General features: G+C 28.7%; 2 protein-coding genes across 4 annotated transcripts; both read left to right on the forward strand.

Annotated features, from left to right (window-relative positions):
• The first annotated feature begins 3,948 nt into the window (after positions 1–3,948).
• Positions 3,949–8,379, forward strand: LOC119682281 (protein suppressor of variegation 3-7-like). 3 transcript variants are annotated; one of them, XM_038095683.1, is made up of 6 exons: positions 3,949–4,533; positions 6,439–6,946; positions 7,008–7,295; positions 7,350–7,505; positions 7,565–7,813; positions 7,924–8,379. In XM_038095683.1, exons 2-6 carry the CDS (start codon positions 6,642–6,644, stop codon positions 8,216–8,218), a joined length of 1,293 nt encoding a protein of 430 aa, XP_037951611.1. In that variant the 5' UTR covers positions 3,949–4,533; positions 6,439–6,641; the 3' UTR covers positions 8,219–8,379. The 3 variants fall into 3 exon arrangements, with proteins under 3 accessions (XP_037951611.1, XP_037951613.1, XP_037951612.1); XM_038095685.1 differs by having other exon boundaries at positions 6,569–6,946; XM_038095684.1 differs by having other exon boundaries at positions 3,949–4,225; positions 6,327–6,946.
• Positions 8,380–16,452: 8,073 nt separating this feature from the next.
• On the forward strand, positions 16,453–17,450 carry LOC119682997 (ER membrane protein complex subunit 3-like). Its single transcript, XM_038096588.1, has 2 exons — positions 16,453–16,740; positions 16,803–17,450. The coding sequence occupies exons 1-2, from the start codon at positions 16,547–16,549 to the stop codon at positions 17,419–17,421; spliced, it is 813 nt and encodes a 270-aa protein (XP_037952516.1). The 5' UTR covers positions 16,453–16,546; the 3' UTR covers positions 17,422–17,450.
• Positions 17,451–17,871: the final 421 nt, after the last annotated feature.

The following is a 17,871-nucleotide window of genomic DNA, read 5'->3' on the forward strand; positions in this document are numbered from 1 at the left end:
AAAGTGAACATGTATGTGCAAAATGCGGTAAAGTTGAACACATATACAAAGAATGTAAGAACAGCTTCAACAGATGTGTGAACTGTGCCAAAGCCAAAAAAAATCTACATCTGAAAGATCTCAACATAGACCATGATTCCAGGGATCTGGAAGCTGAAAGAACTGATTATCAACTTTGATGGACCACAAAACCTTGATAAATATATTTAGTAAACTAAATTGCGGTCTAAATATGGTACATTTTAATGCTAGAAACCTAACTGATCTAAAATTTGACTACATTAAGACTGTTTTTGAAAACTCTGATGTTGATGTCATATGCGTGTCGAAAACTTGATTTAATAGTGACATCAGTAGTTTATATCTTTCACTGAACATTTATATTTTATACCGCCATGATAGGAAGCAAAAGAAAGGAGGTGAGGTTGCAATTTATTACAAGTCTTATTTGAAAAGTAATTTGGTATGTGTGTCTGGTGTCTGGTGAGTCTGACATTGAATTCGTTATCATAAGCATCAATGTTGGTTTTCATAAAATGTTGGTGGGGTGTGTGTATAATTCACACAATCGCTTCAGTTGCGATCCCTTTTCTGATTCACTGCAAACTATCGCGCTTAATTTCGGCTTCCTAGCAGTCCTTGGTGATTTTAATAATGATCTTCTCTCAAACTGTGGTAACGTTTCCCGTTTAAATGATCTTATTGCTGTGTCGGGCTTAAGTATCGTTAATAGTAACATTCCTACTAGATATGCCAATAATGTTAAGCCTAGTTTTCTGGACATAATTACAGTTTCTGATTTAAGGAAAATATTGCTGTTTGATCAGACTTCATTTGTTTCAGATCATGACCTACTATTTATTACGCTAGACTTTAAAAAAACTAAAAACTCTATCTCAAATAGATTTTCTTTTTGGAATTATAAATCAATTGATTCAGTGAGGAATTATAAATCAATTGATTCAGTGAGTTTGGTATGTTATTTCAGCTGATCAAAAGTTAGATGTATTTAATAGGAAATTGCTTAGCCTTCGTCACATTTTCATACTATTGCCATCAATAATGTTTCTTGCCCATGGTTCAGTACTAGAATAAAACGTTTTATAAATTTAAGAAATAGAAAATATGCAGTTTGGAAAAAGGCTGCAAAAAATACAAATGAATGTGTCCAAACTCCATGAAAGTGCTTAATTCAGTTAAAATAATAGCATATATATCATATTTATTTTCTTATTAAAGATAAGGTTGCAACATCATCTATAGATCATCAGTTAAATTCCTAGACGGTTTGATTTAACTACAGTGCAATCAGCTAGAAAGTGATTTATTATTATAAATATATTTAATATATATATGCACATATATTAAAATAATTATATATGTAATTATTATGTAATTATACAACAAAACGCAATGTTTCTTGATATTTTTATTAAACTGTAAACTTTTATTAAACAAAGACCTACTTTAGTCAAAAATAAAATGCAGTCTTTATGAATTTATGTTTTACCTTAACTTTGCAAACTTATCAAACTTATTAAACTTCTATTTTTCTTCTTCTCTCCTTTTATATCTTTCTTTTCTTCTTAACTAGCTTTCATTTCAATCTTTGCTCTCATATCAATCTGTGCTTTTATTTCACTGCCTTATCTCCCCTACCAGGTAGGTAGGTCCTCTACCACACTACTTTATCTATATATATATAATAATATATAAAATGCACGTTTTATTTATTATTTCTCAAATCAAGAACTAGTTAATACATTACTGCTGCAGTGTACAGTGCGGGTACTATTTACACCATTCGACCCATTATGAACTAGTACAAAGACCAGTTCCGAGGTATATCATACGGGGACAATTCACACCGACAATGACAACTCAATGTGAAATCCACCAGTTGAGCCCACGTAAAGTGGATTATGAAGCGACTAGTACAATTCACCTTGGAACTATTGAATTCACTAGTTCAGAACTAGTCACAGACCCTCCTGGGATTCATGTCAAAATTTGAAAAAGCTACACAGACTTTATGTTACTTATACATTTTATTTCAAGTAAAATTTGTGTTGATGTGTGAATCAGCTGTTTTGGTTTGAACTTAAATTTTTGTATGGTTTATTTGCGCGCCACTGGTGGTCTCGCCAAATTTTACTCAAAGCTGTTCAAAGAAACTCTGTGTAAGGAACGTAATTTGGCACTTTATTTGTGTTACGCTCTTTGTTTGTACTTTACTTGTGTTTTACTTGAGTTTTACTACAAGTAGCTCGTGGAACAGACCTACGAACAGGGTAACAAAATAAAATAAAAAAAGAGACAGCAAATATGAATCACATATAATAAAATAAAATTTAAATTTAAATTTAATTATACACAATTAGAAATTAAATATTTCACAATAATATTTTCACATTAACCGCTTTAATTGCGTGTTGCATTGGTTGCAAAAAATTTAAAATGCTTTATTGTAGTCTTAAAAATGAGTAGATATTAATGTTGTGTGGTTATAGAATATTTTGCATTCACGAAATTCAAAATATGTTCATTATCATTATTCAATTACAATTTTAAATAAATGTATGTATGTACCTGAAAAAGTTAATTCTTGATATGTCTAATAAATTACTGTAAAATTACGTATTTTATTTACATAACTTATTACTATATAACAATTTGTAGTATTGTATCTTAAGTGGACAACCAAGAATAATCAGATATAACAGTACCGGAACGAGTGAAAGTCGGCAAGAAATTTCGCCAGATAAACAATTATATAAATTTAGATACATTAGAAACGTTTTTATTAAAAACCATTTTAGTAGATGTATTGATTTATTTAAATTATATACCACAATTTAAAGTATATATCCATAATATGTGTATTTATTTATTAATAGTTTAAAAGTACAGAGCATTCTATTAGAATTGTTATGTTGGAATTATTGTTATTAATAATAATAGCATTAGTTTCTTTGTATTTATATACATTTTTATATTCCACATTCTATGAATATGTATTTTATTGTATTTTATCTATATTTATATTGTTATATTATAAATAAATGCTTCATATATGTATTTTGGCTTAAAACTATACAAAAATTAACATTGAGAATTAAAATGTGTCAAAGGCCACTACTATTACACTACTAAAGTACTAAAGTACAAAAGTAGCACTACTAAAGTAGTGTAATACTCCATAACATAGGACTTTGAGTTGAAGTCTGATTATGATCCGTGAAAATTGTACAATTTGCGAGTTTTAATAATAAAAAACTATTACATTTGTTTTAACGTACCATGTTTCTAAATTAGTATTAACTCTCAATTGGTAAACTTAACATATGACGTATACATATCCGATTGGAAAGTCTGGATTCAATCAAGATTTACTCTAGATCTGTCAAATGTTGTTCAATCGAACATTTTTAAGGTATTCTAACATATTTTTAAGTAGTGTTAGTAGACATTTTTATTTTTCATAAATACATATATCGATCACATCATACATTATTTGTCAAGTCACATTAAACAGCTGTTAATTTCGGGGTAATCGTGCTACTCTGGCAAAATATCTAGACTGTCATATTCGAGTTAATCTCGAGTGCTGCGCATTAATCTCGAGTGTTATGCAGATTAACTAATCAAAAATGAAAATTAAACCTTAAACCAAGAGTGAATCTCGATTAAAAAAGTAACACCAGATTTACCAATTGAAGCGCCATTACAATAAATTTTTTTATGATTTATATTTATTGAACACTATTAAAAAGCGTTCAAATATTTATAATACAGTATTAATTTCTATACATACGTACAAATAATATATAAATTTATTTGTGTTTTGTTTATGTTTCACATATTCATTTGTGTAAATAATGTCATTTGTGTGAACTTGATTCAGCAATGTGCACTTTCTTGTTTTTGCGTTTTCCATCACTGCATCACTGGTAAATGTCAACTATAGTTCAGCAATTTGCTGCAAAGCGTCAGGCAAAGACGCTTTATAAGAGCTGTGTAGGAACTCAATTTGCTGTAACATAGTTTATTATTTGAAGTGAAAGTATTAGAAAATATCACAAATAGGAATAAATTGCAATACTTTGTCGGTCGAAAGTTCGGTTCGAAAGTTAGCTGTCGTGTACGATCACGGACATAAAGTTTATAACAAAAGCACGGAATGAGGAGGCTTGGGCTGCAATAGCAGTTGAATTCTAAGAAACGGGTATGGATTTCTTATTAGTAATTAAGCAATAATTGTGGTTGGTTACTGGTCTTCAATACTATGCAATAAGTGTATGCGTTCATGAATAAAAAACCTTCAAAAAACAATATTTTACATGGATTGTTTGTTCAAGACAGGATGCTTTCTAAAAAAATGAAAAAATGAAAAATATTTATTGCAAATGTTTAAATGGAAAAACGCATCAGCAGTTGGTGGTTTTCAAACCAACACCTTTGAAATTAAAGTTTATTTTTATTGTTTTTGAAATGCAAAAATCCTTTGATATAAGTGAAGAACATAAACATGAGGTAAGTTAAAAATTAAATTGCATATTTATAAGTTTGTGAAACTATATTTGGAGGTTGCTTGATCCCCGATTTAATTGGATTTAAAATTGCAAACTTTTCACATGACAATCACAAACACAAACACAAACACAAACACAATCTCAATCAAACAATAACTTGTGATAGCTAATTGATTATTTATATAGTTTATTAGTATACCTCCGATAATTAATTGTGTTCACGCAGAATTAAAAAAAAACAAATTTACTTTGAGAAAATATTGACACAGTCAGCGTTTCAAAAGTTATACTTAAGACAAAATACATATTTTTCATAATGAGTTGATACTAATTTTTGTTTGATAATATCTGTCAATTTGCAGAGCATAGGAGTAAGAAGATTTAAAGTTACCTCTGTAACAATATTGGTCTTTCTTCTTTCAAGCAATTGAAGGCTTGCTTGTCTATTGTCTATATCATAATTTCTTTTAACAAATTCAATAAATGCACAATCGGATCCTTGTCTGATGATTGGATGAACGGTTTGCAGTTCTCAAAACGTGTTCTGCGGTACCTACTCTTTCACGACCATTGTAGTATGTTTGGGGTGTTAATGGTAATAAATTTAGATCAAAATGTTAAGTTCGTTCAGTATTTTCGTTCTGGTTTACTTCAAAAATTTTAAATAAACTTTCGTTTCCATAATTCTAACAACATAACAGGATGCCGCCAATCAAACTTATATATAAATTATTAATTTAATTTGTTTAATATGTTATTTTGTTAATGAATTGTTAATATAATACTGCGAATATATTGTTGCCTAATAAAATATAGTTATTATTAATAAAACATCTCATATACGTTCATTTAAGTGGTACATGTAAAAACAACTTTATAGAAGGGCCGCACACCCTTCCAGATAGGGCACGCGTCGCCACTGCGCTGAAGTATGTGTGTCCGATTCGCCACATGTATATCTACATTATGTTTTCGCGTTTATATAAAACAACAAGAGCTTTAAACAAAAATGAACAATTATTATATATATTTAGCATGATTAAAACAATCAATAATTAGAAACAATTCTTTGGTATTCCATACATATTTTACACTATTTTTAAGCTCAATATATCCGTTCAATAATTAAAAATTCGATCATTTATGACCGATTTCAATCTGATAAAGGTTTTTCTTATAGAGTTCCCTACTAATTAAATTTAATCGAATGTTTAATAACTTTGTAGTAAACTGTATATTTTCTTAAATATAATACCTCTTACGTTTATATCGTATATCAATACTTAATAGACTTTCATCGCTTCCACTTTGTTTACTTTGGCACTGATAGAAATTGCTTCCCTTAACTTAAAGCGATTCAATTCATTTCATAAATATTAACTCAATCAGCAATAAGATCTAAGCACATCGAAAAATTTAACTGGTTAACGTGCTTTTAACTTGCTAAGTGTATGAATAATTCACCATTTTGTCATATGTTCTTTGTTTATATTAATAATTCTTACAAATATGATAAGAGTAGATTTAATTATTTCATTCTCTTATAAAAAAAAATATTTTTTAGATTACTAAATTTTAAACCTAAAACTATATATGAATATTTTTCTAAGATCTTTTAAGTCTTACGTATTTCTTTGCAAAAAGTTTTTACTGTAAAAACATCTGATATGGAGAAATTTAAATATTGGTACATTCAATAAATGCCAATAAAACAATTTTTAAAGATTTTCTTTAAATGCAATTGGAATCTATTAACTATATTAACTATTTTTCTTAATATTTTGAGTTTAACAGATTGTTTGTGTTGATATGACAGAGGCTTTATTGCCAAAAAATTTGCTTTCAATTATGGCTACGTTATTAGTTGTAAATAATTATTATCCCACTTTCAAATGACTTTGATAAGTGTTGACCAGATATTTAGAATATCTGGCAATATCTAGCAATATCTAGCAATATCTGGCAATATCTATCAATATCTGTCAATATCTGGTAACCATAGTAAGACATTTGAGTGAAATTTTTTGCGAGCTCAGCGTCATTGCGGAAGTGGACATGTTTTATAAATATTCTTAATTGGAATATAATTGGAATATTAGCAAATTCAGAATGGATAACACAATAAAAATAAATCCAACAAGCATAATTCAAATTGGAGACTTCAAAAATCCAAAATTCTCCGGTTGTGTTTACAAGAAATATTGGGGTAGAAGGGAGTATTTGAATTGTGAAAATTGGACTTCTGCTTGCAGAAAATATAAATGGATTGCAAGAGATGAAGAAAAAGGTTACTATTGTGTATGTTGTGATGTAAAAATTTGTCTAAAAAGGCTTAAACGCCACAGCAAATCAATTTTACATAAGGAATTTTCATCATATCAATTGGAGTTTATGGAATATAAAGAACTAAATAAGTGAATTAATTATTTGTTAAAACAATCATATATTTTAACTATATGGGATTTTTTTTTATAGCTCAAATATGCACATAAAGAGAGAAATTGAATCTAATGATGAAGCCTCTAATAAAATGAGAAATGAGTTGTTCAATTTTAATGAGTTTCTAGATTTCATTTGGTATCAGTGGTTAAAAAGTTATTACTGGCTCGAACGAGTTGAAGGAACAATTGGTATGTGCAAGTTTTGCTTAATTAAAATAAATTGCAAGTATATTCACTTGCGAGAACGCCACCAAAGATCCCAAGCACACAAAGACGCAGTTAAACTGAATGGATCGGGAGAGGAGAATGGCATCTTTACTATGTAATACTTTAACTTTTTTAACAAATCCACTTTTGAATACTAACTAAATTTTAGGAGTAATTGGTTGTTAACTCTAACTAATTTTAAAGAACAGAGTTATTGTGTGCTCTGTGATATTTACATAAAATCAATTTATTTTAAACATCACACTAGAGGATGTAATCATACGAAATTTCTAACATTAATACACAAGGATCAATCGATAGTAAAGTACGTGTTTCAATAGTATAAGTCATTCCTTTTAAAATAATATTTTTCCACAATTTTAGTGAAACTGCAGAAAAAATAAAGAATGAGACTTTGTTCATAATTAATAGTAAAATTTATTCGTGTATTAGTGACGAGTTACGAAAGAAGTATGATTGGGTTTCTTATGACGGTCAAAATGCATTGATGGCATTTTGCAAAGTTTGTAATAAGAATATTACTCTCCCTTGGTCTGAAACTAAGTTGAAGTTACATGAAAAAATTGCTCATGGAGAATACAGAACGAACATATATAAAAATTACGTGGAAAGGTAAGATGTTAGCATGTTTTTCTAGCATACTTTGTATTTTATATGATATTAACTTAGAGTAAGGCAAATTGCATTAATTTAATTAATTGAATAAACTCTTTTGTATTTAGTTCTCAAAGAATTGAGGAATGCGAAGAGAATGTGTACCAAACAAAACGTGTGCATCGTACAAAAAAAAATATGAACACTAAACGTGCAAAATACGCTGAAGACACGCAATCAAACAATGATGAAGACGAATCAGAATCGGATACACTCGTATCAACTAGAAATACATATGACTTATTTTTTAGAAGTGTAAGCGAAACTGTCAAAAGGCTACCCAGATATTTGGCAGTGGAAGCTAAACTGACCGTCTCGAATATCATCTATGATCTCGAGATGCGTGCAATGAGGCGGTTATAGTCATTTTTATTTATATAATATAAGTCAACACCTTGACTATTTATCCACAATTTGTGTTAATATATAAATCAGATGTTCCGTTTTGAAATTGAATTCAATAACTATTAAATTAATTAATTACTTAATAAAGTAAGAATGTTTAAAACTTTTCCATATCTTTAACGTGAACTTGTAATTTTAATTGTTTTGTTTATGAAAAGCTTGAAATGGAATTTAGTGTAATATGACATCTCATTTGATTGGTGCTTCAGTTAATACGTTATTTGGATTTTACTCAAGTTCTACTTGGGGTAACCCATGGAACAGATCTGATCTGAACTACTGATAATACTTTGTGTGAGTTGAACTAAATTGAACTGAAAATATGTTTTCAAAGAATTTTTTGCCACTGTATTTATGTCCGTAACATAGTCAATTAGTCGAAGGATTTTTGAGTATTTGATTTTTATATTTTGATACATTAAGTGTAAAGGATGCGTGCAAAATATTTACAATTCACAAAATAATGAAATAACATTTCTCAGTTAATAATATGAAATATCAAATTTGCTTTTTCAAGCTAGCCATAGTACTAATAACCGTTATGTGCGAAAAATTAATAAAACTCCAATAATAAAGATGTCTTGAAAAACTTTAACATTGTAGAAAGCTTTTTTATATGGAGTTTTATGTTGATTTTTCGTAAGATATGGTTGTTAGTACTAGGCTCAACCTACACAAATATCTTGTCATAAAATAAATGTTTGTGCATGTTTTCTATATATTGTGTCTGCCTGTTGGTACATTGACGCTTTCAGATTTCGCTCATGGCACAATGGCTAGCCCGGTATGCTCGCCGATTTTGGGATGGGGTTCTTGGTAACTGAGAAAATGCTACAGATAACAATCAAAAAAAGAATTTTCGTGCCATTAAAAATTTTTACACACATGCACAGGAATAATTAGATCAAACAGAGAATATGACACCTTTACCATTCTTTATCCATAAATTACTTTCATTTCGCCCCAGTATTCCTACATGTCCTTCAGTCTTGTCTAATTCATTATATGAATAATTTGTTTAACGCATTTCAACTCTACCTCTACGCACATTCATAATAAACCCCTGTAACCCTATTAGAGCCTACAATTGTTTTTAGCCGGACATTTTGGCGATTTAACGAACAGCCAACTCAACGAACCAAAATTTGTTTCAATTCCTCATAAATTAACACTATAAGTCTTTCTTTTTTTACCAGTTTTATTTCTAATTTAGAATAACATATTATGAATAAAATTGTTAATTAAACGATATTAAAAAATTATGATATAACAATTACAAACACACAGTATATAATGTAAAAGCACACCGCCACCACCATGTTTATCTGTAGCAATTGTATTTGTTTTTATTTACTTAAATAGTTGGTTATCTTCACACGTGGATTTGACCATCTTGACAATCACTGTATTATATTAGAAAAAAAACATGGATTTAACATGGAGCAGTGAGTTCTGGCTGAGTAATGTTTTATACTTTTAACATTCTAATTTAATGTTTCTTACGGGAGTTGGGTGCATTCACATTCCACATATGTGCAATTAGGGCAGCTGCAATCTGAAATTTAAGTGAAACATGCGAATAATGGCAATTTCTATGAAAACTCGCCTAAAATTATGTAAAAACTTTAGAAAAACGTCTGAACTATAGTACTTCCTTCAGTGTTCTTGAGTATTTATATTGCAGTTCTTAAGTGGAAGACAGTTTCATATTAGCATGCTTTATGTTATTTATTTAATTGTCCTTTATTTATTATTAATAAAGTTCGTTTATTATACACTGGTCGATCCACGGTTGCGTTTTCATGTGCGTATAAATAAACTAATGCTTCACCTTAAACTTATGCATAACTATATCTCTAAGATGTTGTCCTGAACCCCTTTCGAACCAGCTCTGAACCGATTTTATGTATGTGTTTTAGACATACAAAGTGAATTTCAGTTACAACAAAGGTTTCCATTTAACGTAAGGCTAACTATATTTGTAGTTTTGTTTTTTCATCTATGAATGTCGGACGTGGTGTTGCTGTCAGTTTGTTGAAAATCATCTTAAAGCAAAATTGATGCATCTCCGAATAGTGCATCATTTTCAGTTAAGTCTTTGAGTGTTCTATCTAATGGCGTTTGTATCTGTTGAATTTGGACTTAATCTAAATTTACTCTAGATTTGCCAAATTTTGTTGCCATATTGAACATTTTTAGGATAATCTGCAATTTTTGTGTTGTGTTCACCAATATATACACCAATTGAACTAAAATGTTTGCACCAACTTCTTTTTCTAAGTAGTTGTACACAACATTCACGACAATACGATTGCGACCATTTAATTATCGTTTTGCTGTCTTTCCGAAGCGTTTTGGAAAGTCTGAGTTAATCGACCTTTTGCATTCAATAAAATTTTTCAAATCTAACAATGGCCCTTTCTACAAACATTAACTTGCTGTTCTTCGTTTCCCCTCAAATAAATTGGCAAGAACTTTCTATTTTTATTTGACTTTGGAAGTAGGAGTATCTCAATGTCAATGATATAAATGCCATTGCATTTCGAAAGTACTGTTGAAATCGTGATTGTCATTATTTTGACAGATTTTTGTTGCAGAAAATGATGTCATCTGAAAGCCAGGATCAAATTTTCTTATATATCTTAAAAATAATATGTGAATTTATGGTCATTAACTATTTATGTTAATCTTCTGTAGTTGTTGGTGTTGTACAACCTTGCCATTGAAGGCAAGAGAAAGTCTCTTACGTTTATTTTATTAGGATGTATTCTTAGGGTGTTTCTCAATTCTTCCATGTTTCACTTACATTTCTTATTGGAGCTGTTCTAAGAGCAAATATATAATGTGACTACATACTTCAGTCTTCTTCCACAAAAAACTTTAAGTTTTTAGTTGTAAATATGAATTGGGTTGGATATTAACTCTGTGTACGTAAGGTTTTTGCATAGCAGAGTGCCGTGACCAACATACTTCATTTCGTTGATAGTTCAAAAGAAGTTGTTTTTGATTTTGTGTTATAATTTTTCATAGAAAGTTGTTCTTTTCTGTTAGTTCCATTCGATCCACCAATTAATAATATTTCTCTCCATATTGGGCAGATTACTTTCGCACAGTAAGAAGGAGTTTGTCAAGCCATAACACTTTTAACACTTTTCCGATTCATTTAACAAAGCTCCTTTAAACTGATTTATCTTCCACTCAATTCCACTCATTTCTTCACGAACTTGATTTTAAGTCAGCATTTTTTGATATATCTATTCTACTGTCACTCAGTCACTCAGAAATAAGGCTTATGCCAATATCGTATTCACTCACAAATGAGAGTTATACAGTGTTAAGTAAGTTTGTTAAATTAATTATTAAGTGAAATTAAAATAGTTTGTTTATGTACATATATTCCGGTTTACTTCAATTCTTTTCATGTTTTATTTTAATAAATGTTAAAAAGACTAAAAGACGTCAATTTCCTTTACATATTTTAGTTTTATTTATATTATGTATTGAATTTCATTAATATTGTTATTTTCATTATTTCAGTCAATATTTGTAAAATTCGGTCGAAATCGAAACGTACGTCAACTCGTATAAGGAGAATTATTTAGCTGATCTTGTTGAATTATTAGTTCCTCATGCACAAACAAATAATGATATCGATTATATAGAACGATTTGATAATGAAGATGCCACAAAAAAAAAAAAAGATGCCAAGAAAACTGAAAATAATTGACGGGCCTTCATTTTTAAATGAAGATCATTCAAACACAAAAACTAATGCAGATCTTCAAGCTTTATAATCTGAAGGCGAAGAAATACCACCGGCTAAGTTTGCAAACGTTCAAATCGATACAAGCTTTGCAAAGCGAACACAATTACAATTAAATACATTTAAGCCAATTATGTGTGAGAAATCTTTACAATTTGATACGAATAGATCGAAAGAAGACACATATTTCGATATATATAAACCATATATAAAAACAGTAAATAAACGACAGCGTATCGTGTTAATTCAAAATATTTTTAAAGCTATAGTTACGACTTTAGATGACTGTAGAGACTTCAATGACTCTGTAATTGAAAGTCCACAAAGCAAAAAATTTAAAAAGAAAACAGTTGAAAATAAATCTTATTCAGTACCAATAGGACCAGGAGCCAGACTCGCACCAAGAGTATCATACACAGTTTCGGAAAGAGTAGATGGTGCTACGACTGCTATGGCAATTATTCAAAAATCGACTCTACCAATTTTTACGGTACATGCAAATAATGCTAGAGCAATTAATAATTTTAGTCATAGCCTCTTAAGACAAAATGCACCACAACCACCATCTGACAACAACAATTCTGACGACGAATTTGCTGGTATTATAAGAACGGATGAGTTGGGGCTATGGATAAAGGACGAACCACTTGACGATTATGATTTGTAATTCAGTTTTGAAAATATGGTTGTTTTGTTTTTTTTGATTTAATATTAAATTTATAAAATAATCGAATACTTAGTAATTATTAAAAATTTTTTTCTAATTTATTTATATATATAGAACTATAATTTATTTTTCAAAATTTTTATTTTAATTTACTTAACTAAATAATAATGTAAAAATTAGTGTATTAAATATGTTAAAATAAATTTGTTTAAAAAGTTTAAATAGAGAATTTGGCAAATGTAATACCTATTCGCCTGTTGAACAAAAACATCTCTTTTTGTATATATTTTAAGGTTTTGCCGGCCCATTGAATGATTTATTATTCAATTTATTTGAATTTGTTATAATTTATTAGGTATTTTTTATTTACGTATTGACATATGTTAGTATGGATTAGTGTTGGTTATGACTTTTGGTCTTGGATAGCGGTGGATTCCGTGGTTCCGAGATACCAATGTTGTATTCTATTTCTTTTACTTTTATTTTTATATTATGTTATTATTATCATTTGTATATTTATAATATTTGTATACATATATATATTTATATTCATAACTATTTTTAAGTTTTTTAAGGATATAGTTTTTAAGATATTTTTAAGATATTTTTAATACAATCGTATTTTTAAGACATATGAGGACTGTTTCTTTAGTAACATTTCAATTTTCTACCACTCAGATGAATCTGGGGCTGGATAAATCCCAGACGAAACGCATCAGTGAAAACTGCTTAGAGGACTGTGACATGTGTTCTGATTACAGAACCTTATCTGCTAATAAAATGATATAACTTTTCTACAACTTTTTATATATATTCAAATTTTATCTTATAAATATTTATTCAATCTTTATTATTTTATTTCATTAACATACAAGTTTTATTTTATTAATATAAAAGTTTTTATTATTTTACAATCTTTATTTTATAATTGCACAATATACTTATAATTATACAGTGCTTTTTTGTAATTGTTATTTTAAATTTATTTGTACGATCTTTACATTTATGCAATTTATTTTGATACAATCAACATTTTTCTATAATCCTTTTTTTCTACAATCTTTTTATATATCTTTAATTTCTTTTGATATATCTTCCTTTGTTTCTCTACAATCTTTATTTATACAATCCTTTAAAGCTGCTAATTAGATATCCGTGATCATAAGTCACTGTGGCCGGTGGTCGTTATTTAGCGACACACTGTGAGCTTGGCCATGCAACCGTTTCTCCATGGTTGTAGGAACAAGACGGCAAACAAAATTCCGGCTGTTCGATACAGCCAGGGGCTTGTACATCAAATTAACAAATGAATCATAATTTAAAAGGCAGTGTATATTAATTGTGCAAAGGTAGCGTAATCATCAGTCCTTTAATTGAAGACTGAAATGAATGCTTGGACGAAATATAAGCTGTTTCATTCAAATTTTCTATAAACTTTTATTTTTTATGTGAAAAGGTAAAATATATTCAAAAGACTAGACGACCTTATAAATCTTAATTATTTGATCACTTTTGATTTATTTTGATTATTTTTGTTATAAATTTATTAATTAATTTCATTGTGGTGATATTAAAACTTAAATATCTTTCAATAATTTTTATCATTTATTAATAATAAGATGATCCATTATTAGTGATTAAAAAATTAAGTTACTTTAGAGATAACAGCGTAATTTTTTTGAAGAGTTCTTATCAACAAAAAAGTTTGCGACCTGGATGTTGGATCAGGATTCATAAATAAATGCAGAAGCTTAAATATAAACCCGTATTGACTTTTTATTCTTACATGATCTGAGTTCAAACCGGTGTAAGCCAGGGTGGTTTTTATCTTTCATTCAATAAAATACTTTAGTACGAAAGGAGTTAATATTTACTTAAATGAAACTTATTTTATGAATAAATTTACTTACTTATTTTGGCAGATTAGTGCAATAAATTTAGAATTTATTTATATAATTTTAAAAATCATAAATAGTTGTTTTCTTTTAAATGAAATTATTATATCTTTATTAAGAAGTTTATTATTAATTATTAGTGTTTTAGGGGGTATTGCTTTTTTGACTTTGTTAAAACGTAAAGATTTAGGATATATTCAGATTCGTAAGGGTCCAAATAAAGTTGGATTTATTGGAATAGTTCAGCCTTTTAGTGATTATTTTGTAACGAACAAACTTATCCATTAATATCAAATTATATATCTTACTATTATTCTCCTATTTTTTCATTGTTTTTATCTATATTACTTTGAATGTGTATACCTATGTTGAGAAGATTATATAGATAGATTAATTATAGAAGATTATATAGATTTAATTGAAGTTTATTCTTTTTTTTGAAAATTACAATGAAAGGGATATATACTGTAATAATTCCAGGGTGTTCTAGAAATTCTAATTATTCATTATTAGGAGGTTTACGAGCTGTTGGTCAAATATTTTCTTATGAAGTAAGGTTAGCTTTAATTTTGTTATCTTTCATTTTTTTAATCGAAGGATATAATATAATTAAATTCAAAAAATTTCAATATATAGAATTTATTTGATTAAGAATTTGCTTAGCAGAAACTAATCATACACCATTCAATTTTGCAGAAAGGGAATCGGAATTAGTGTCTGGGTTTAATGTAGAATAAAGAAGACAAGGATTTGCATTAATTTTTTTAGCTGAATATACAAGTATTTTAATTATAAGTATATTATTTTGTGTAATTTTTATAGGGTGTGGATTATTTAAAATTAAGTTTTTTTTAATTAGTTTCCATTTCTTTTTTATTTAGATAAGTTTAGGGAACTTAACTTGTTTTCGGTATGATAAATTAATATATTTACCATGAAAATGTTATTTACTATATATGATATTATATATCATATATCCCCATACGTATTTTGTTTTCACGAAACTTACATTAATGTTTTTTTTCCCGTTTCTATAAATTGTTTCACATAATAAAATGTTTTTTTTATTTTAATTTTTAATTGATAAAGGTACTTAAGCTTAAATATTATAAAGAAAGCCATCATTTCAATAAGTTTAAAATGGGTTTATTGAGATTAGTAATGCTAAGGAAACTTTATTAGTTCAAATGTACACTTTTTTAGATGTTTTGGTACTTGAGTTATCGCAATGTTATAATAAATCACAGCACGAACTTCTGGATGACCCCTCAATTTGATGTTTTGAGTGCTCGCCAAACATTTTTATTCGTGCTGATATGTAAGAGCTTCCTTCGATTTTTAAGAAGTTTTTCGATTTTCCTCAATTTTCCGAAAGCATCTATCAAAGAAATGATTTAATCACAGAATCACTATAACCTATGATTTCCGACTGTTGTCCAGTTGTCCATGACATGATAAACTCCCTTGCGTACTACATTTTCTATAATCTATTCACATATCACGAGTACAATAATATGAAATTAAATTGTGGTTTTGCTTGTAGATTGTAAACTATTTTTAAATACCACAGAGCTTGGTATTTTCATTTACGAACATAATTACCAGAGGAAAATGAGAAAAATACCAGAGAAAATAAAGATGAAATTCGGCTATGCTATGTGAATAGGTTTCACATTGATCTAACCGAATCAATATTACAATTACTTTTGCTGTTTGGAGAGTATATTAGGCGAGGGAACAGAAAGAAATATAATTCAGTTTCATAAAGCCATAAAATTAGATATATTTACTCTAAAGAGTAACTTAGTCCTACAATTCTTAATAATATCCCTCTACTGTGAATAATATATGTCAATAATGACAGCTATTGTCAAATATTTGTTGTAGTGATATATTGTATCTGAACGCAAATTACTTCTGCAAGTTGTACAAATTGGTCACACGTTTTTAAAGGAGATAAAATGGTTTACCCAGTTTGCTGGCTCAAGAATATGACTGAAACAAATGATATGCATTTGGTGATCGACCCAACTATACGCAATTGGGTTTTCATTCCAATTGTGATTATAACGTTTGCAGTTGGGCTTCTTCGCTATTATTGCGTTGCCCTTTTGGTGTCGGGAGACAAACAAGATCTGCAGCAGATCACAGATGGGTAAGATTTTGCACACATGATTAATAAAAATTAGATTTTATTACCTTTCAATAATACCATAGCCATGCCATGATGCGTGCCCGTCTTTTGATTAAGAATGGAAAATATCTGCCAAGAGACTCGTTTTTAATGCGAAAGGATTTCTTTGTCAACGAGGAAACTGGCTGCTTAACAAAAATCATTAAATCCCAACAATTAGGAAACGTACAAATGACGATGATGCAATCCTTTCAAACTCGGATGATAGAACTATTGCCAATGGTAGTAGTAGGGAGTTTCATAGAAAAACTGCTTTCAGGATTTGTTGTTGCTAAGATACCATTTCCCGTCACGTTGAATTTTAAAAAACTCTTGCAACCTGAAATACATGTGAAAGCAATTGATACTTGTTGGATATCATCGCTTGCATGGTATGTACTGAATCTCGTCGGATTAAACAGTATGTGTAAGTTGGTTTGTGGTGAAAATATGGACACTGATGCAAATGAATTAGATATTGTAAACAATCCAATGTCTTTCAATGACGTTAGAGAGGAATTAATAAATTTTGAATATACCAACTATTTGCATCAATCTTATGATGACTTCAAACAAGAAATTTTAGAGGTCAAGTTCGATTCCACGCATGCTGAAGAAAAACGAAAGAAGAAGAAACCAAACCTTAAAACCCCTCGTTCTTAAAATATATATTAACCGTAACTATTTAAAAACATTCGAATATTTCTTACATATATATATATGTTATATATATAGAAATAATGTGTTTATGTCTATGGAGTATATATTATTCATAAATAAAATATTGTGACAAAAATTAAGACTTTTTAACTCCGTTTAATTAAAATTATTCTTTGTAGATTTAATTATACGAAAAGTTATAAAAAATATTCCACAGAAAATTGATTCAGTATTAATTATAACTGATCAGAAAAAAATTTCTTTTGCAGCTATGATCTTTTTATTTTGCATTCATTAAAGTTAACAATATTTCTCCAGTGTTGTGTAAGACCGTATAAACTTATAAGTTGAGCAGGTTAATAGTTATTTTAGAGTATTAATTATGTTGATTGTCAATTTGTCAACATTTGTACTTGTGTTTGTTCCTTTCTAGAGATATTGCAATTGTGGTTA

The sequence above is a fragment of the Teleopsis dalmanni genome, chromosome 2, assembly GCF_002237135.1.
Source record: "Teleopsis dalmanni isolate 2A chromosome 2, ASM223713v2, whole genome shotgun sequence".
NCBI classification, from domain to species: domain Eukaryota; kingdom Metazoa; phylum Arthropoda; class Insecta; order Diptera; family Diopsidae; genus Teleopsis; species Teleopsis dalmanni.